General features: G+C 36.0%; 1 protein-coding gene across 1 annotated transcript; it reads right to left on the bottom strand.

Annotated features, from left to right (window-relative positions):
* Positions 1-657: 657 nt before the first annotated feature.
* LOC128986857 (uncharacterized) lies at positions 658-17,167 on the bottom strand. The gene is made up of 2 exons (XM_054407429.1): positions 16,994-17,167; positions 658-3,505 (listed from the first exon to the last, which is right to left on the bottom strand). The coding sequence occupies exon 2, from the start codon at positions 3,472-3,474 to the stop codon at positions 1,507-1,509; it is 1,968 nt and encodes a 655-aa protein (XP_054263404.1). The 5' UTR covers positions 3,475-3,505; positions 16,994-17,167; the 3' UTR covers positions 658-1,506.
* Positions 17,168-21,519: the final 4,352 nt, after the last annotated feature.

Raw genomic sequence — 21,519 nt, 5'->3', positions numbered from 1 at the left:
CTATGAATGTGTCCAACAACTAAGGACCTTTATGTGAAACAGTGGAACTAAGTGCTCTAATCATGCCTTCAACATTTTTATATGCTACCAAATGTACTATCTACACCCATTAAGTGCAAGTGCAAACCTACCAAGTGGACACCTAAAAACTTCAGAGTGCTTGCATCATTACCATTACCGCTATGGCTAAAAGTCAGGTTTTGGGTCTTATCAGCTTAGACAAAACTTATTTGTATTTCACCATCATTAATAACAGCAGATTTTGTATCCAGTATATTAAAACAACTGTATGCCATATGAACAGCGGTACAGTATTGTAGGCCATCTTGTTTTAGCATGATGATATTTCTAAAAATGGTGTGATATTGTGTTCTGTGTTGTCATCATTTAAATCAAGTTTGATTGAATATGTGTTATTTTTGCCCAGATATATTTGGACATTCATTGCTTTAATTTATTAATGCTTTTGTATGAATTAAATAGCAAATTGGTTGGGCTTATGAGCACGAACAGCTAAGTATTGAAAATAGAATAATGATGGTGAGGGCTGCTTTACTGCTCTTTGGGTGGCTTTATGTTTATAGCACTTGTACAAAAGCCTGATCACACTATGTTAAGTTTTGACTAAGGATTGCAAAATACAAAACGAACAACAAATCTGTCAATACAAGGCTTTATTCGGGGTGTGAACAATATTTATGTCTCTTTTAAACCTAATACAACAAAGTAAAATATACCTGCCCGCCCTGATATGGCAGTTATTTTCATTGATAAAGCTACAGGTATTACTTCCAGACATTACAAAACAAAGAATGCAATCTTGGCACATTAATGCTAAACAAATTACATTTGTGATTATAGTGTAAGATAAATGCAATTCTAATATTTAAAAAAACATCTATTTGTATTGCTTGTTGTTGTTCCGGGTCAATATAGGCAATCCAAAAAGGGTATTGATCAATTGGCGGACACAGGTAATTTAAAACGTCTTTTACAGGAGCTCATACTACAGTCCTTAAACAGGTTCAGCAATTAATTACAGAAACTATTTTCTCAACATAATTTTGGTATACAAAACTTAAAATGTCTTTTACTGAGGCTAGCAAAAATAATATTTATTGATTTTAGTTAAGTGGAACAGGTACCCAATAGGCTTGTTAAGTAACTAAATTATACTCTTTTGTATTCAGAACTTGCCCATTATGTTTCTAAAAACACTTAATAAGAAAACTATAGCTAATACAGATAGATAACAGCTTTTTCAGTCTAAAGTATCAAACTGTAACAAACTATGTGATAATGTAGTTCTGGTGTTTCTTCAGACTATGAATCAACAAAAAAGTAGGCCTACAGAGAATAAGACCTTAGAAATTGAAGCAACTTTTGGAATTATTACAACTCAACCACTTACCACAACCAACATTCTTTATGGTAAAAGTAAAACTTAAATTTTAAGTTCTTTATTCTTTTTTAAATATGAAACTTTTACTATAGTAAGGTAAGTACTTATAAAGCATCCATATTGGACTTGTGTAAATCAGAATTTACATGACATTCAAGATAACATCTTGATTGTTTCAAGTCATCAAGATCAACAGACAAATCTAGTTGGCACAATGTACAATATAAATCTGCATCATCTTGTGAGCTATCCCAATGGTCAATATCAATCAAAAGACTTTCTGGTACACCAAATTCCTCGTCCAGATATTGGAAAGCATTATCAATTGACTTTTCAATACTTTCAATGATAGATTTGTGATTAAAGCCGTTAAGATGTTGCATAAAGTTCTTTATTGATGTTTCTTCAGAGCACCCAAGTTGAATTTCAACACAACATTTGTCACAAAAAAATGAGTTATCTGTTTCGGAGAGACATGCCGCATTATTTAAAATGCATTTTGGAACTCTTATGAAAAATAAATCTAGTTTATCAGAAGTTTCCATTAGTCTTTTTGCCTTCAGTTTTAGTTTATTAGAGTGTTCTCTGGAAAGAAAGTGCATTTTTAAATTCTGCCATGTTATTTGTTCCTTTTTAGTTCCCTCATCAATAATAATAGATTCTTCACATAAACTGCAGCAAAATGTCCCATTATCAATGTCATAACCAATAAGACTCCAATTGTTATTTACACATTCAGGCATTTCGTCTTCATAGTTTTCTCCAAAAACATACTCAAAATGTTCATGTAATAAATCTGAAGAACTATCGTAATGTTCTACAGCCTCAGCGTGCCTTCTGCCATCCAAGTGACTTTCAAGGTTCACCCATGAGACAACTACTTCACACAAAGTACAACAGAATTTGTTTCCAATAACAAAGTCAATGTGTTTCAGATTCTCTTCAATGGATTGAGGCATTTCACTAAGTACATTGTTAAGGCTATCTATTAAATCATCACACCTTGATTCTTTCTCCGATACGTTGCTTCGATGTGAACTGGTTTCTAAATGAAAAATCACCTCATTACATTCAAACTCTGCGTTAAATTCTTCATTACAAACACTGCATATGAAAATACCATCATTCAACTCAATATGCCTTAAATTCCTGAGAACTTCATCTGTAAACAATCCATTAACTTGAATGAGATTATCAAGTTTTTCATTATTTTCTGATTGCCTACGATACATATTTTCCATGTGAAATGAGGACAATACATGATGTTTCAAATTTGTTTCTGTTTCATGAGGGTTGTGAGGATAGCGTTTTATGTTTTCAAAACATAAAGAACAATACAAATCAGCACCATTATTGCTTATGTAGTCTATGTTTCTTGTTATATACGTGTGAATTCTTGTGAACTGGAGCTCGGGAACCAAAGACAGTACTTTACTCCTTTTTGCAGCCCACAAATGATGAGTTGATTGAAAATGTTCAGTAAATTCAGTTTCAGTTTTTCCCATGTTGTTTACGTTAACTTTTAAAAATGTATTACAAAGCGTGCATTCATACCTTTTACCACTCACGTCCAATCTCAGGTACTGTTTATTGTTACCAACTATGCAAGGGATCTCACCATAAACACATTTTAGTTCATCCAATTGTTCATTATAACATTTAAGTTTTTTTTCATGACCAAAACTTGTCAAATGATACAAAAAATTATTCATTGAAATCTTTGGATCTTGCTTAACTTGTATAATTTTTTTGCATATAACACACTCATATCCTTCTTCTATAACATCCAAAACTAAAATGTTGTTTTGAACAATTTGAGGAATCTGTTTTGGAAAGGTTAGATTAAGAGAGTGGATAACTTTACCAGGAGGACAACGATGTCCCCTGTGACAAATAGATTTTACATGAGCTTCCAAGGTTTTAGGTGAGTTTATATGTATATACTTGTCACAAAGTCTACACCAAAATTCTTCGGTACTCTTGTCATATGCTAAATACTTCATATCTTGATGAACTATTGCAGGTATTTCACCAAAAGTAGTTTTGAGTTGTTGCAAAATGGTTAAACTCATTTTGGAAGATTGCCCCTCAGGTCACACAAATCTGAAACACAAACAAAACACATTTGTACTAAAGTTTTTTTCCAAATATTAAGAGTATGTCTCCATAAGTTTTGTATCAAAACAACTTCATTATTTCTTTCAACTTAGTTCCACACACTAAATTAAAGGTCCTATGCCAATTGCAGATTTTTTTTTTTTTTAGGGTGAGGAAAGAATATGCTTTTACGCACACAGGTAGCCAGCCTGTAGTGTGAGACTCCTGAGTTTATCACAGACTACTCACTAAAAAACCTCCTCTACTCTGTTGGACAAAGACCTGGAATTGTTTTTCACATTACTTCAAGTCAGGCCAACATGTGACATGAGCCCACAGGGCTCGCACCGTTTCTGGCATTATTTATTTTTTTGACCTACACCGCATCCCGGTCGGGGTCAAGCTTCTTCTTGGCGCGGAGAACACCCTGGATGTAAAGTGACACACAGGTCCAATTGTCCTCACCCTCCATCATCATCGGTATGACCGTGTCCACCGACAGCAGTCCTACGAACTGTTGAGCCTCTAGGCGGGGCCTTTCCCAATGCTGGCAGTGGAAGAAAGTGTGTTCCACGTCATCGGGAATGCCTGGGCAGTATATGCAATCGGGTGACACGGCTTTGCCCATCCTGAACAAGTACGACCGGAAAAAGCCGTGACCCGTCAGAAATTGGGTGAGGTAGAAGTTCACCTCTCCGCACCGCCGATTAACCCAAGGTTGGACCTGTTGTATCAGTCGCCTGGTCCAGAGCCCCCTTGTCTCCTGTTCCCAGCACTCCTGCCACAGCTGGAAGGTCCGGGTGCGTTCCTCAATTCTTGCCTGGTCCTCCCCACGGCGCTGATAAATTGCCTTCCTCTCCGCCGCCAAAAGTTTGACGGGGATGACTCCAGCAACCACCAGGACGGCGGGTTCGGATACTGTTCCATAGGCAGATGCTACCCTTAGTGCTACCTGACGCTGCACTCGGGCAAGCCGCATCCTATATATCTCCTTATTGAGAGCGTCTGCCCAGACTTCCGCACCGTACAGGAGCACGGACTGGACCGCAGACATCAAAAGCCTTCTGCGGCTGGACCGCGGACCTCCGACATATGCCAATTGCAGATTAGAAACACGTTTTTGTTCATAATTAATGGTATAAAGTTATGAACTGTCCTTCTCCCATGCCTCACTTTTATACAGATGTAATATAATTAACAAAGTGAAAGTAACCATAGTCAAAACATTTAACCAGAAGCTGAGAGCGCTGATCACAGTCGTAATATCTTTAATTGTTGCCAACTTATGTTCAAGCGTACCGGTACACGTTTAAAATTGGGCATATCTTAAACTACATCCCTCACTTGTTAGCTGCGGAGAGCTACCTTCTGCCACTAAGTGTTGGTCCACCTACAGAACCAAGTGAGGGGGGCCCTAGACCAAGGTGTTATGAGATCCGTGCTGAGTCTCGTGGCACTGGGGGCCTAATATTCAGTGTCTTAACGGAGACTTCTGGGAACCTGGGGGAACCCAGTCGTAAGTACCCCTTACCTCTCTTGGGTCACTTGGGAGGTGGACCTTAGATTAGATACCCAGTACTTGTGGGAACAATATGGATGTTGTTGATAAAAACAAAAAAAAACAACCAAACCATTATTGATGCGCAAGAAGAGTGTGACCGACAGGTCGAAAGAAAGCAATCCTATTGCTGGACTGAGCGTAGACAATCTGGCCTCAATGGGGGAGGAAATTCTACTGAAATCTGACGGTGACGGCAAGCTCACAGAAACCGGAAGGAACCGACAAAACGACTTTCCAAGGGCGAGATGCGAAGACAGGGAATAGCGAACGCCTTAGCCAAATGCGAAAAGGTGCTATCTGGAAAGGAGAGTTGGTTGGTGTTGCTAAAGCAATATCTATAAGAGCAGCTGAGTTTTATTTTCTTAATGTTTTGACTTTAGTTACTATGGAAACAATTTGGATTTGAAAACTAATACTAAAGAAAGAAAGTTGATACAATTTTAACTCTTTATTTATTCTACATTTATTAACTTAAAACTTAATTTAAAGCAGGAAAACCAAACATAACTTAAACTAATCCACGGATTCACTATATGGTAGCAGAGCGTGGTTTCCTGCTTTAAATTTTTACAACTTTCTAAACTTAACTTCTTTACTCAAACCTTTTACAACTTTAACTTACAACTTTGAACTTCACCTTCAAGAATAACCAAAAATGTCTTCAAGATGGGAACTTCGATTGAAATCTGCCTTACTGCAACTGAAGACTTATATAAAGGATACAACTACACTATTGGACACCACGGAATTCACGGAGCTACAACTTGAAACAAGATTACAAACTTTGACTAGCTTTGTGGAGAGCGTGGTGGACATTCAAGAACGACTGGACTCCGAACCTATAACTGATTATGGACCAACGGGTGAGATCTTCACAGAGGATGAACTTACTAATACCTTGATGGACTACGACGAGGTCGAAGCTCAAATCTCAATAATATTAGATAGGTCCCGAGCTGCTCATCAACAGACAACTGAACCTGGATCATCTTTACCGTCAACCATTCCAAATTACTGCGTTCAACTTCCAATATGGATTTTACCAATTCCCGATCACAGCCTCAATACTAGTGATGACAAAGATGTCGGATCTAAATCACTTGAAAATGACGTAGTTGAAGCCGAGTCGCTGACAATTGCTGAGGATAAATCATTACCTCATGAAAGCTCAAGTTCTATTCATCAGGAATTGATAGATGACAACGAGGAAACAACACAGATAAGTTCTATAAATTGTGTGACTTTCAATCTGATACCAGCAGGTGAAGAGGAAGTAGATGTGGTACCAGAAATCATCACTTCAAATGGTTCAAGCAACAACGTCTCACTGGAAGAACAAGCCATGACCTCAGTCAACTCTGTCTATGGTCAGCTGCTTGTGATAGGTTCCTCACAGAATCGAAGCAATACTGTACTTCTATATCCCCAAAATGAGAAAATCCCTATCGAATCTGTCAGAGCTACCTCCGCTTCTCACTGTCGGCCTTTAGATGACAGACGAATACGAGGCACTCACAAGAAGAAGGACAGCTTGAGAAGAGACAAGATCAACTTGTGGATCATGAAACTCAGAGAATTAGTCCCAGCGTGTTACCAAGACTTGGGAAAATGCAGATATAAAGCCAATGAAGAGTTTCACTACATACTCTATCGTCCAGTAAAGAAAAAAGGGGCCCAGAACAACTAGATGTGGGAGTGTTGCTAAAGCAATATCTATAAGAGCAGCTGAGTTTTATTTTCTTAATGTTTTGACTTTAGTTACTATGGAAACAATTTGGATTTGAAAACTAATACTAAAGAAAGAAAGTTGATACAATTTTAACTCTTTATTTATTCTACATTTATTAACTTAAAACTTAATTTAAAGCAGGAAAACCAAACATAACTTAAACTAATCCACGGATTCACTATAGTTGGTGTGGGCTGCTCAGCCCCCGAACCTTGCTCCCAGCAAAGCCGGTTCCTCCGGGCACCAGGTAGGATGCTGGGAAAAAGCAGGGCGAGGGCGGCACCCCTAATCCTGACTCTACTGAAGCTTCCAGAAAAAAATGTGGAAAGCGGGGGCGAGAGCAACTGACACCTGAGGATGCCGGGGGCGAGAAGAAGAAGACAAGGACAAAAGAGGAGAGGGGTCGGGTGTTTCAAAGAGGGCACCAGCATCCACTTTTGGAGAAACTGTCCTTGGAGAAGATGGCCATCGCCAGATCGTTCAGACTATGAAGCTGAACAGAAGCCAACAAAATCAAGGGGGTGCTGTCCAGGCCATTCATGGCAAAGACGTCAGGATAAGCAGCTGCCAGGATAAGCATGCTTGGTGGTTGGTTGTGCTAACGCAGCCACAAAGGATTGGCTCGTCAAGCAAGTTCAGGAGCTGAGTCCCTTCGGGGGAATCCCTCTCCAGCTAGCCCCAGCCAGAAACCTTGTGAAAGCTGTATTGTAAAGGTCTCAACATGTTCCCATCTCAACGGGGGCAACAAGCGTATTTATGTGCCCACCTAGAAGCTTTTCTTTTTTAAAAGAAACTTTTAGATATTCGGAACAATTTTTAGTGTTTACAACAGAATTATTTTCCCACCAGAAGGCAGTAAAAATTAAAGGTATCACATGTATCAGGTTGCGCCTTCAGTGGTCTTTCAGTGCCGTTTAGCTAAGATGATTTTACAGAATTGAATGATGACTTTTTCAATTACACTGAACTGCAAAAATGATAGCGCTGTCTTAGTTATTGATTAAAAAGCTTTTTAGTGCTCAATAATTTCACTAAGCCTACTTTTTAAATAAAAAATAACATCATTATATTGAATTTTAGCCTCCTGATCACATTTAAATACTAAGAATTGACGAAAATACCTGTTTTTATGCGATCAAATTTGTTGATAAATTGCAACCAGATGTCTTCTCGCTTCATTCGAAGGTCTTCAATCTATATAAATAAAATTAGAGTTTTGTCTGTACATTGCTTAGAATTATATATTTTTAGGTTATTTTTATGTTTTATACATTAAAGAAGCAGAAACGAGTCTTATCTCTATTTCTGTCTGTCTGTCTGTAACACTCAAGATGGCATTTTACGCAATCTTCTCCGTGAAAACAAGAGTACCTATCAAGATCCAAGTCATTTTAATGTATTCACTGGATTGGCGCGAGTGTCTTTAGTGATTAAAATATGACCTCACTACTTTGTAAATAAAATTACAGACATTCAAAAATGCAGTTTTGTGCGATTTTTGTCAAATTTTTGTTCAATTTTTATCACATAATCGTCAATGAAATAACGAACAGCTGCTCGGATCAAGATTATTTTTTCCAGCTGTCACTGATATGTTTACAAATGTTGTTTACAAATACCGCAACCATTTCGAATCACATTTTGAAAGCAAATCCCAACCAAGTGAGATTGAAAACGTTTTTCTTACATAACGGATTTAATTAATTGCAAGTGCAATATCATAGTGTAACCGTAAATGAAATGAAATAACTAGGCATCATGAAGGTCAGGAACCAGAAATTCTTTGTGTATAAAATTGTTCGAGTTTTGATAACCAGAAAAAAGACCTTGAATCAGTGTTGTATATGGCTGGGTCACTTAATGATCGTCGTCAATAGCCTACAAACAAGGTTTCCACTCACTGGCGGCGCTTCAATGGTGATTGTGTAAAGTGTTAAGTAAAAAAAATACAACTGCAGTGGGTGATTGTAACAGAGATTTACGGATGATGCTAAACTCGCTTTTCCAATGTGTCACTTTCTGTTTCTATTCACCGTGTGATGCAATCGCTGGACCATACAGCCAATAGGCCCATAGCCCATCTCTTGGGTACGTACGCATAACTATTTATTCATAACAACCTTTTCGACGACGATCCTTGATACCGGTACATTTCCATTGAATACTTGGCCTACCTACTTAAGAAATAAAATTACAAATGTCCAAAAACCCAACATTGTATGATTTTAGTCACATTTCCTTCTAATGTTAATAGATATACTAATCATTGTTAAGAGGATACTTAATCTATGAAATAACAAGAAGTTGTTTGGATAAGGTTGTTTTTTTTTTTTCAAACTGACACCAATAAGTTTACATTAAAAGTTATAACTTTTTACGAGGAAATCCAAAACCAAGAGATCAATAACCTCGGGATTAGATTAATGCATTTAATTGGTCGGATGTACTATAGTTCTTAACTGTAAACGTTGGTTTTTGGTACTGGTTCTTTTCCTTAGAACAGTTGTTTTAGCTGCAAGAATCATTTTTACGTACCAACACTTCACTGTAATTTACAAATTAGTTATCGTTGGTGTTGCACCTTATTTATTAGAGCCATATTCAATTTAATTGATGTCTTAAGTTTTTAAGTTTTACTTTTTCTGCCTGGATTCCAAAATCTTAGCTTACCCGGTATGCTAAGAAAATGATAACCCAATGGAGTAAAACATTTGTTGAGCAAACCATCATGAATTGTTTACGCCTTTACGTTGTTTATGTATCAATAGTTCGTGGCCTATTTTGGTAATTTTTATTCTGAATTACCAATCTAAATCGTCTATGTACTTTCATATAGTAAGCCGTAATTTCGATAACATTTCGGGTCATCTTCGGTCCAAGCAAATATAAATTGTTATGATAAAATGTAATGACATTAACAAAGATTTCAAATACTAATTGTATATGTAGGCCTACTTTGTTATGCTTAAAGCGTAGCAAATTCCTTAATTAAATTCTGTATTTTTGTGTGTATGTCTGTTGGTAACGCATTAATGTCCTTATTTCTCAGTGTTTCACGGAATGGACAAGAGCACCTTTGATAATGAAAATGTCAACCGGAATGACGTGTTTATGGTGAGGTTGATGTAGTACTTAAAATATGTTTAACCATTGTGGAAATTAACTTCCAAATATAGGCCTACCTTAGGGCCTCATGGATCTATAAAGCATTTTTTAGTTTAATCATTGGATTTAACATATGGACCAAATTCGGTCGAAATTTAATTGCGAAGCATTTATTTTGGCTTGAACTGTCAGATACTGTATTTGCGAAGGATTATTTAAAATAGTTTTGCCAGCATATCTGCAAATTTGCAAACCAACTGCTTTTCTTAACATAAGAAGGTTTCAACTGACTACTTTAAGATCCCCGTGCGTAGAACGGGCACACAGCTAGTAGGTAATAAATAAATACGGTAAATAAATAGAACACAAACATAAAAACAAACATTTAAAAGATTTAAAACCAAGCAAAGGGTAATACTGCAATGGCTACGGACACAACAAGATCACGTCGTCCCCCGTGTCGTCACGTTGTCCCGTGCCGTTGCAGTATTATCCTTTGTTTTTAAAAATCTTAAATGTTAGTTTTTATGTTCCTGTACGTGTTTTATTTATTTATTACCAATTGAAGACCTTCGAATGAAGCGAGAAGACATATGTACTGGCCTGACGATGAATCCCATGTGAGTCGAAACCGGTAGCAATGTAGCGACACATTTGATCGCATAAATGCAGGTATTAATTAATTAATTTAAATTTTAAAAAAGAGGTTGGCGGCCTCTTTTAACCTTGCATTTGCCCGTCCACATAGACTAAGCGCCTGTGCGTGGATCGTTTGCAGCAAAGCAAGGGGTGAGCCGGTATAATACAAAGGTGAACTGTACTGATAAAATGTTATCGGCAGTGGCCAGGATCCGAACCCACGACATCGCTGCCTTGGGCTCGAAGTCCGCGACGCTACCGACTGTGCCACCGACTCACTAATGAGTCTAATGGTATTTACACCAATTCTTAGTATAAAATAATAACTTGAAATGATTGCAAATACAGTGGACTCTCAGTAATCCGACATAGATATAGGACCGTGATACTGTCGGATTAGTGAAAATGCTGAATTACTAGAATGTCATCAATAAAATCACTTAAAATGCACAAAACACATCTGCGATGATAGCACAATCGGAAACCGCCATTGATGCGATCGCGCAAGACGACGATGGCGTTTTGTGACCACGGTAGATGATGATAATGTTTACACGGCCGTAGGACAGATGATGGAGAGGAGATCAGAATATTTATGCGATCGCAGCAGATGACGTTTCCGTGACTGTGGGAGTCGATGATGGTGTCTACACGGCCGCGGGAGATAATCAGAATCTTGATCGTGGAAGATCGCACTGTAAAAAGACAGTCGGATTACTGGAGTGCCGGGGTTATAGAGGGTCTACTGTATTATAATTTATTCAGCAAGAGGAACTTTTAGTCTTTTACCATATTTATTATTTATAATAATGCATGTCAAGATTTTGTTGTTCGAATATTAATGCAACAATGTTAACTGGTTTTAACCCGTTTTGCAGCATTGTAATAAAATAAATAAATAAAATAATTACAATACAGTAATTAATTATGACTCATTAATTGTAAGTCGTACTTTGTTCATCTAATACCATATACAACCTCATGTGTATTAGATGTGGTATTAGATGAATATCTAATACACCACTTTCACTTTGACCGGCCCATTACGTACATTACATACATTTTTAAGCTTCACATAAATGAGGTGTGTCTACATGCAGTATCCAATTTCAATTGTATTATTTGGCTTACATAAATGAAATAGGCCTACCTATTTGCAGTATCCAAAGTCAATGGTACTTACATAGTCTGTTTCACGTCAATGTGATGTCTACTTGCAGTATCTTAAGTCAAGGGTATATTTGGTTTGTATAAATGGATTTGCTTTTTGAAGTATCTCAAGTCAATGGTGCTTAGCCTAATTCCGGCGACCCTAATTAGTTATTCATTTTGTAGTAAATTATGCTCTACGATATTAACTTAATCTGATTGTTCTTCCCTTTTTCTTCTGTATTTGTAATGTGCTAGTTTAGATGATTCGCTGACTAAAATATGTTTTGACTCTCTTGTTTACACCATTTGTATTGATATCTTGCAAATAATGCCATGGCAACCAATAAACCCATTAGGTCCATGTAATATCTCTATACAAATGTGAAATTCCGCTCAACGCACAGGCCAAACCATAGCACCTAGAAGCATGAGAATTTGCATACATATTCCTCTCATAACGTAGGCGCCCCACCCCATAGAAGGTCAAGCATGGAGTTCATACCTAAAGAATAATTTGTTTCGGGTTTTTGTTTGCATTTGTCTGCAATTTATTTAATCATCAGCTGTTAGAATAAAAATTAAGTTCACTAAGGTTATTTCGGACCATAAACATCATAGTTGTCAGTGAAATTAACCCAATTTAATGTGGCATTTTAATTTTATCAACTTCTAATATGTGTGATTCGTGTTAAAGATAAGAAGAATTAAACCTAGTTCTTTATTGCATTTAAATTTGTTTATGATATAGGCCTAGTTCTGTTGATATTTTTGTAATTGTTTAAACCATTTCATAGTATGGACACTGAGGTTTAGAATGTTAATGGCGAGTTTGTTCCACACAATATCATTCACATCAGAGGAGATGGTGTGTGTTTATTTATTTCACTCTCACCCGTCATTGGAGCGAAGCGAGGTGCAGGCTATGTGCAAGCGAGGCGCGGCTGATTCTTTAATACACATATTTAAAATGGACCACCACATTGAGCAGCTGCAGCCTCTGTCAGGTCTCCGCGGCGTTGTAGTTGGAATAAAGTTTTCCTGCACCTCGCTCGCCCCTGCGTTGGTTTTTTAGTGTTTTGTGAGTGAAAGACATAGTAATGATAGCATTTAATTCAGATGGCAATACGTTGCTGAGCATTGCATCCCTTTTCATCAATATCACTTTCAATTAACTTATGGATATCGTCAAACTGTTGTTTGTTCACACGAAAATATTCTCTAAAATATCGGTCTGGTAGTTAGAAAATACTCTCCATGGCTCTTTTTTCATGTACGGTTATCACATTTTCAAAACAGTTTTTACATTTTATTGATAGCAAATAGAGTAACACAACATTTTAAACTCACTATCAGAATCAACAAAGGTTCAAAGCTAGGAAACCTCTGTCCCGCCTCGCTTCAATGTGCGGTGACACGAAAAAGTCTTCGCACATAACATGTCGCTTATAACATGTCGCTTATAACATGTAGGCCTGCACCTCGCCACACTCTAATGTGCGGCGGGCCTAACTGTGTGCGGAAGCAATTGTTGAACATGTTGTGAGGAACTGGGACTACTTCTCAATCTTATCCCACGACAGTCACGGGACCTTAATTCCAGGGAATACTTGTATGAAATGTCTAATGTATAGGCGGGTTGTGTGAACTGGTTGCGGTTTTACAACTATTCACATTTGTTTTCGAGGTTTATCGGAATTTGTAAAATTATAGGCCTATGTCACGTTTAGTTATGAACGTAATCCTGTGAAAAGATTCAGATTTACACAATCCCTGTCTAGCGGGCACTTCGACATTCTACAGCCATAAAAAGAGCCCGTTTCTACCAATTGTCAGCCGATCCTGGAATCTTAACAAAGTACATCAAGGCGTAAACGGTGTAGCAGGTGCACAGACAAACAAAGGAAAAGCAGGTGAAGAACGTGAACAAAAAGAATGAACAAACTCATCCTGAGACACTTGCAAAAGATTCAATGGATGGTGAAAAATCTATCAATCAGCAATGACATATAATCCGAAAAAATACTAAAGGAGATAGCTCGGTGGTGATAGGTACCAGTTCATATATGTAAGTACTGCGAGGCCTTTTAAAATGTTAAAAAGAGACACCTGGCATGTGCTGTGCTGTATTGCAACTACTACCTTTGCAGCAGCTACCTGAACATAGCCTACACGAAAGTCTGGTCATGGGCATCCACCCTGAACATACAACGCTGATCTTTATGGACCGGGTGAGACATTATAATAGCTGCATTAATAAGACATCGTTTGGAGCAAAGAAGGTTGTAGCTGAATTGTTGACTGAAGATTGTAGGTAGAATATAATAATATAAAAATAATTTGTTCCTAGCAATGCGTTTAGGCGTAGTAGCTAAAGGTTTGCAAATTTACGGGTGATGCAAATTACAAAACTTCAAAAACATTTTACAAGAAATCCACAAAATAATTGTTTTTACAAATTTTATCTAAATGTAAAGGTTGTGTGAAATATGATTAACTTACTTCCGTAGAAATATCAATATTTTTTATATAGGCTACACATAAAATTAAAATTATAAATACTGTAGGCCTAAATAAATTCTACATGGGCCTAACTTACACATTTTCTTTTTTGAAAAACTAACCAATAGAAAATAAATATGAGACTGCACAGTAGGAAATAAAAGATCTTTCTAAAAATATATAGTTAATATGTAGTTAAATTCTAATATTTCTGAGTAATTTACATGGGAATGTAAAATTTTGAGGATTTTTACAAAAACATCTATAGGCTAACTTTTATGACATTTTTAAAACCAAATAAAATTTTTACAATCAACCTCATAGATTCAGAGGGAATTTATTTTAGTTTCAGAATATGTTATAATATTGTATGCAATTTAATTTACAATAACCAAAAGTGGCTGTTTTTGCAGTGAGATGACCAAAACTTTCAACCGCCAAAATCTATTTTGAACTCTTTAGTTTTTCTAAGTATGTTTTTCTCGCTACCTAACTTAGCCTACCCCTAATACTCACTCAATAATGTTTTACACATTAACCCTCCGAGTGTTAAGCGTCGGGTAGTAGACGAACAACACACCCGCCGTGGTGTAATGCGTCGCTTTTGCGACACACAAACATCGTTTACGGCGAAGGCTCTGGGACTGACTGAATCAGATTGAACTGGATCGAGATTGGTATCGTTGTTTTTGGCAGATTCTAATCTTTCTCCTGATGTCTGTTTCTAGACGCTTTTCATTTTAGTTCCGAAAATATTGTAGCAGACAGCTGACGTGCGTATTTGTAAACAACTTGGTTAACCTCGCACCGATGACTGACGTGTTTTATTACGTTTATCATTGTTTTAGTGTTAAAAATAAAAAGTGATTGTGACGTGGTGCATTATAAGTAGATTTAAGTGATTTTGAAGGGCTGGTTGATGATCCTGAAGAAGTAGGTTTTGATATTGATGTACATTGTCGGCCAGATGCCTAGCTATGGTTAGGCTACGGTATGCATTCTTAGCTAACGCTAAATGTACGAAATCTGTTTTTCACCCATAACTTATTTAACTTAATTGCAAATTTACTTCCTTATATTATTACATTTTTGTTATCCTTATAAAATTTAGAACAAAGTGGCTACCTATTTTAAAGTATTTGTAGACTTATAAATTATAAAAATTTATTGAGCGCAAACATAAATTTTTGTCATTTATTTTATAATTTTTTAGAAATGTTAACCCCACAAAAATTGTTTTGTAATGTTTTATATATTACATTGAAGCCCATAATTTCCCAAACAAAATTATATATAGCCTAAAACAGTATAGGCCCTACTTTACATTGTTTTTAAGTTTCTAAGATACGCTTATAAAACCATGCAATTGCGCAATAAATGAGCGGACATTAACCCTCCGAGTGTCCATAGTTTAGGCCTCAATGTCCGCCTATTTTTGGCGCATTTGCAAGGTTTTATTAAAACGGATCTGAGAAGCTTAAAACAATGTTAATTCTACTGTTCTATATACCATTTTGTTTGGAAAATCATGGGCTTCAATATTATACATAAAACATAAGGAACATTTGTTTCAAAAAAAATTTTTAGGTAAAAAAAAATATTTTGGAAAATGTTAAAAAAAAAATAAGTTTGCGCTCAATGAAATTGTATAAATTATAGGCCTATAAATATTTGAAAATAGCCACTTTGTTCTAAATTTTATGAGGATTACAAATATATAATAATATAAGGAAGTAGATTTGCAAATAAATAAGTTATGGGCAAAAAACAGATTTCAGTACATAGCGTTTAGCTAAGAATGCATAGCCTAACCATAGCTAGGAATCTGGCTGATAATTTACATCAATATCACTACCAACTTCATCCGGATCGTCAATAAGTCCTTCAACATCACTAATATCATCTTCTAGTGCATTACGTATATCACTACTGTCCATTTTTACCACTAAAAACGACGATAAACGTACAAAAACACACAAGTCACCGATGTGAAATAACGAGTTGTAACAAGTTGTCTAAAACACGAACGTCAGCTGTCTGCTACAATTACGATCGGCTCGGAGAACATGAAGCGCTTAGAGACAGTCCGACAATCCGATTCAGTCAGTCATAGAGCCTTCGCCGTAAACGATGTTCGTGTGTCGAAAAATCGACGCGTGACACTACACAAAGTGTGTCGTGAGTCGATTTTTCGACGAGTGACGCTCGGAGGGTTAATACCATTACTATGGACACTAGGATGGTTAAATGAATCCTCAGAATCTCATCTTTCTAATGGTAAGACTTATACAAGATTTTTTTGCGTTTTAAAGGGGTTTTTAAAATTTAATAATAGAAAAATCCGACCTATGCCATTTTGGTCAATAATCGCCAGCGCCAGATAGAGGGTTACTGGCCACAAAAAATTTGATACAGCTGGTCATATAAGTTAGATGGGATATCTACTTCAGTATCTAATTAACTTAAGTCAATGGTAATAGCTAAGGCTGCACTTTACATCCAAAACTCATTCGAATGAAAATATTGATTAAGTTATTCGATTGTTATTTCATTCAATAGCCTATATCGTTTGGTTAGGTTAGGTTAACCTTACCTAGGCCTAACTAAACAACTTATTAGGGTCGTATACCAGGAACAAATTTTGTTCATAGGCCCTAGGCCTAGCAAAACTCGTTCCTGGTAGCCTATATGAAAGTGGTTAAGTATCTTCTCAGTTGACTTGGCCACTAGGCCTAATGCCTAAGTTACCTGTAGGCCTATAGGCCAATCAGGCCTAACTTAGGCCTATTTATTTTGGTATGATACTTACAGTTTAAAACTAGGCCTATTCTGATTCTGGTTTACTGAGTAATGGCATAGATAACCTATATCTTAACTTAATTCGATTCCAGAATATTATTTAACAAAACATAAATAATAAGCAGAGCATCTTTGTCCAAGCAAGGAAGCAAGCATAAGCATAGACAAATAAATAAGCAAATAAGCAAAAGACCGGAACATTAAAAAAAAAAACATTCAAGCTAAAGCCAAGGTTTTTAGAATAAATAGAATAGAATAAGATAAGAACAACTAACAATAAACTCGACTAGACTAGGACAGGACGACAGGAAGACAAATAACCCCGCCATAGCAGACCTGCAGACTAAACGAATTTCCGGTTATGATGTCATAGCTTATAATGGCATAGCTTATAATTGCGAATTTGTTCCATAGCTTATAATCATAGAAATGTGGCATAGCTTATAACGGATTTCTTAAAATGTGGCATAGCTGATAGTGGTATAGCTCAAATGTGCTGCAGCTTATAAAATCTCGTTTGTTCTATAGCTTATAATTTTCAAAACGTGGCATAGCTTATAACGCGCGGGAATGACGTCATAGCGGATGGAACAGCTGATTGATTCTCAGTAAATAAACATATTTACGCCACACTACACTATTTTAAAGAACTTCCCACGCAAGGATTTAGTCCTTATGCTGCCTTTTATATTGGTTAAACTGCCAGATCTTTTAACATCAGATTTAAAGAACATTTACCAGGCAAACATAATAATAAATCAACATCTTCCTACGCCAACCATTTAATTGATAATAACCACAGTTACTCCACCATTCACGACAATCTTGAAATTCTCCAAGAGTGCAATAAAGGCAGATTCATGGACACTATGGAAGAGTTTGAAATATATAAGGCCGTCAAAAAAGACGCCAGAAAGTACTAAATGAACAAAGAGGGTTGAAATCGAACATTATAAATCAGCTTTAAAATTGGCAGAACAATATTATCAACAATTAACAAAAGATAAGGGAGAGGGTGGACAAAGCAGTGCAACCTTCCCTAATGGAAGAGATCAATATCAATACAAAAATTGTATATTGATACTTAGCCTATATTGATATATCTAAATTTGAAGTAGGCCTATATGGACTACTCATTGGATCAAGAGGAACAATTGAGTGAAAATTTAAAAACGTACGTTTTCATGTCCCTGGCCTTTTACTTCGTAGATACTGGATTTGTAGTTTATTATTATGTGTTTTAATATTTTTTGGGACGGGGGCAACATGTTACACACATTTATTTGGTTTTAAATAGGTTCTAGGTATTTTTTTCGTATTTTTAAAGTCTCGAAATTCACGACCATGACGTGTCCCTAGGGTACATTTTCCAACTTTCACGCTGTTTTTAGACTAATTATTCATGCCGAAATATATAAAGCCATATTTTTATGTCATCAATGGTTATTAAACTTACAAAAAAGGAGCATATTATAATTTTATTGTCATCACAAACTGACTACCATGACAAAATAAGTCTGTCCCTCGATTTGGCGTCACGACCATTTGGGACAAATTTTCAACTTTGGAGCACGACAGTGGCAAGCCTGGCGTCGATGGAGTCAGTTGGTTTTAGAGACTAGTTCGGGGTGTACGTCAGGATTGTAGTGCCGGTCGTTTCGAGTTGAAAGGAGGAATTACAAGATTAATAAAGGAAAGATTGTGTTTTTTGTAATTTTGGTGTGTCCATGACCGTACGTAGTCATTCGATGAAGTAGACATGGTGTTAATTTTTGTTTATAAGTTATTTCAATTGCTAGATTAACCTAGAAGTCCACTTTGTATCCTCGAACATGAGGTGCAGGGCTACCACCAGAACAGAGCCAAATAACACGTAATTTCACGACCAAAGTTTCACGACCATCGCGGGTTTTTTCACGACCAATCCAGCCTTATGGATTATAGTGTGTTTGGTCGTGACAAGAACTTTAATATAATTGTAAATTGAACAGTTTAGTGCAATTGAAACACTTATTTTTATTATAACTAACAGGATAATTGAAGGATTGTTTAGAAAGATTTAGATTATTCCAGACAATTCACGACCGTACCGCTTGTCCCTGACCATCACGTTTATGATTTCTATCATACAAATTTCAAAAATTAAAATATCGTCATATTTCAATGTTTTATACACAAAAGAAGCACACCTCTATACAAACATAACGATTTTTCGGGTCTCAGGTAAGTTTTTTCGGAGTTATACAAACTTAAAAAGATTTTATTGGCTTTTTTTCAATTTTTTGAGTTTTTTTATTTTTTTCTAGAAAGACTAAATATACCAAAAGCTCAGTGACCTTTTTATTGTATAGTGGTCATAAAAGTAAATTAGTTTATAGCAAAACATATCTATAAAAATAATACTAACTATTTTTAATATTCATTTAAACGTCCGTTATGGTCGTGACAGGATTTTGTGTTTTTCCACTAAAGATGCTCTTTTAAAAAGAAACTACCAAAGATATTGCGTTACCATGGACATTTTATAAAACTTCAAATGTTAATGAAATAAAAAAAATAATAAAAGTTTTGAAAAAAGGGGAAAAAAATTTGCAAAGTGCTTTTCCTGAAAACGTACGTTTTTAAATTTTCACTCAATTCCTCATCAAGTCGAGAAATATTTGAAGAAATTCAATTTGGAAAATCAAGTGCTATATTTAATAGGTATCTTTAACAGCCATAAAATGTTCTATTAATATTATAAGAAACCACCTATATAACAAAATTAGGTTTAAACAAACTTCCAAAATTTAATGTAATATTATTATTCTTTGTTCTACAGCAGACTACAATGTGTAGTAAGATTTCAATTTTTAAAATAAATTTGAATTTATATATCAATACGTATTTGGGCCAATACACATCAATACAAGTAAATAGGATCCAAGTCATTAGCTTATTTGAAAATAATTTGTAGCTTGTTAAAAAACAATTTTTAATTTGTTTCAAAACATTGAATCGTATCAACTATATGCACTAAAAATAAAATAAAAATGAAACAGTAAAACAATTCTTGGCAAAAAATTCACAGTATTGCCCGAGATTTGAACCAGGGACTCCAGCAGCTGCATTGCACGGAAGCCGGTTGTGTTAGCCGTTATTATATAGACCCTACACCACGGATGCTTCATGTCTGACTGTGTAATGATAGCCATCTGCTTGAATGCGAGAAGCTGTTTTAGGCCTCATAATTAACTTGAAAAAGATTTTCTATCCCGTTTGTGTCATTTCAAGCATGTATAAAGCTTTAACTTGTTTCAAAACTGTTTTATTACCAGTTCAAACTGTTTTCATGCTACTAGGGTGATATTAATAGTGTCAATTGTTTCAAGACTGCAAATAAAACATGTGTTTTATTTAGGATATTATTGAGCGGAGCGAGCGAAGCTCTTATACGTCGACTTTTATGCATTTCGTAATACGCAAACTCCTCCTAGACGGCTGAATCAATCGTTTTCAAATTTTGGATGGTGATAAAGACCATATCGGTGAGTGCCAACCCATGTAGCACAGATGGTTGGGCCAACGTTGGCCAACTGTGGGACAGTTGGTCGATGGTTGGTTGGAGCTTCCACAACCAACCAACCGTTGTCCAACTGTATATCTCGTAGTTGGGCCAACCAATATTTACAACTGTGGACCAACATCGGTTCATTGTTAATGAAATACATTAATATGCATTGTTGGGTATCATACATCAAGCCAACCGTTGTCCAACCGTTTTTCACTCCGTTGGACCAACAAAAGATACTTTTGTTGGACCAACGATGGTCCATAGTTGAGTTTACACGACTTTCATTCTCTGGGTCTAGCTTTCACAACATAATTATAATAAAATATCTGGTTTTACAATACCTTTATCAGTTCCAAAAGTTTTTGGAACTGATAAAGGTATTGTAAAACCAGATATTTTATATATTACAGTTCCGGGGCTACAACAATGAACTTTAATAATTATAATAATGCAAATATTTTTTAAATTAATATTCTTTAACTTATTTGCAACAATTTAAGGGGAAAGAGTAATTAATCATATAACAGTCAATTATAATAGCATTAATAATCTAACGGTAATTAATTAATCTATATTCAAATACCAGTATCCTCTCTAACTAAAAAAAAAAAAAAATAACTACTTATGATGCCTTAACAGATTAACAGAATCATATTATACTGTGTAGTATCAAAAGTGTTTGAAGTATTGCGACCATTGCAACTGTCGGCTACTCTTTCACCACTTGAAAACTCTCTGTATCAACAATCACAGATAGCTCAGTGGTAAGGTAAGAGGCTCGTAAGTCGAAGGACCCGGGTTCGAGACCCGTCTGGGCCAAAAAATTTTGTTCCAGCTTTTTTTCAAAATTTGTTTTTATGAACTATTTAATCAATTTACTCAACTAATAATTATGCTTTTCGTACTAAATCTTTATTATTTTGTGTGAAATAATTTTGGTTGAGCCATTGTTGGACAAAGGTTGGCTGGAAAACAGTTTAAAG

Source organism: Macrosteles quadrilineatus, unplaced genomic scaffold, assembly GCF_028750875.1.
Source record: "Macrosteles quadrilineatus isolate MER2022 unplaced genomic scaffold, UCM_ALF_1.0 Scaffold_2__2_contigs__length_208266976, whole genome shotgun sequence".
Classification (NCBI taxonomy): Eukaryota; Metazoa; Arthropoda; class Insecta; order Hemiptera; family Cicadellidae; genus Macrosteles; species Macrosteles quadrilineatus.
Note: the sequence above shows the minus strand (reverse complement) of the source record. Positions and strands in the feature narration are given on the sequence as shown.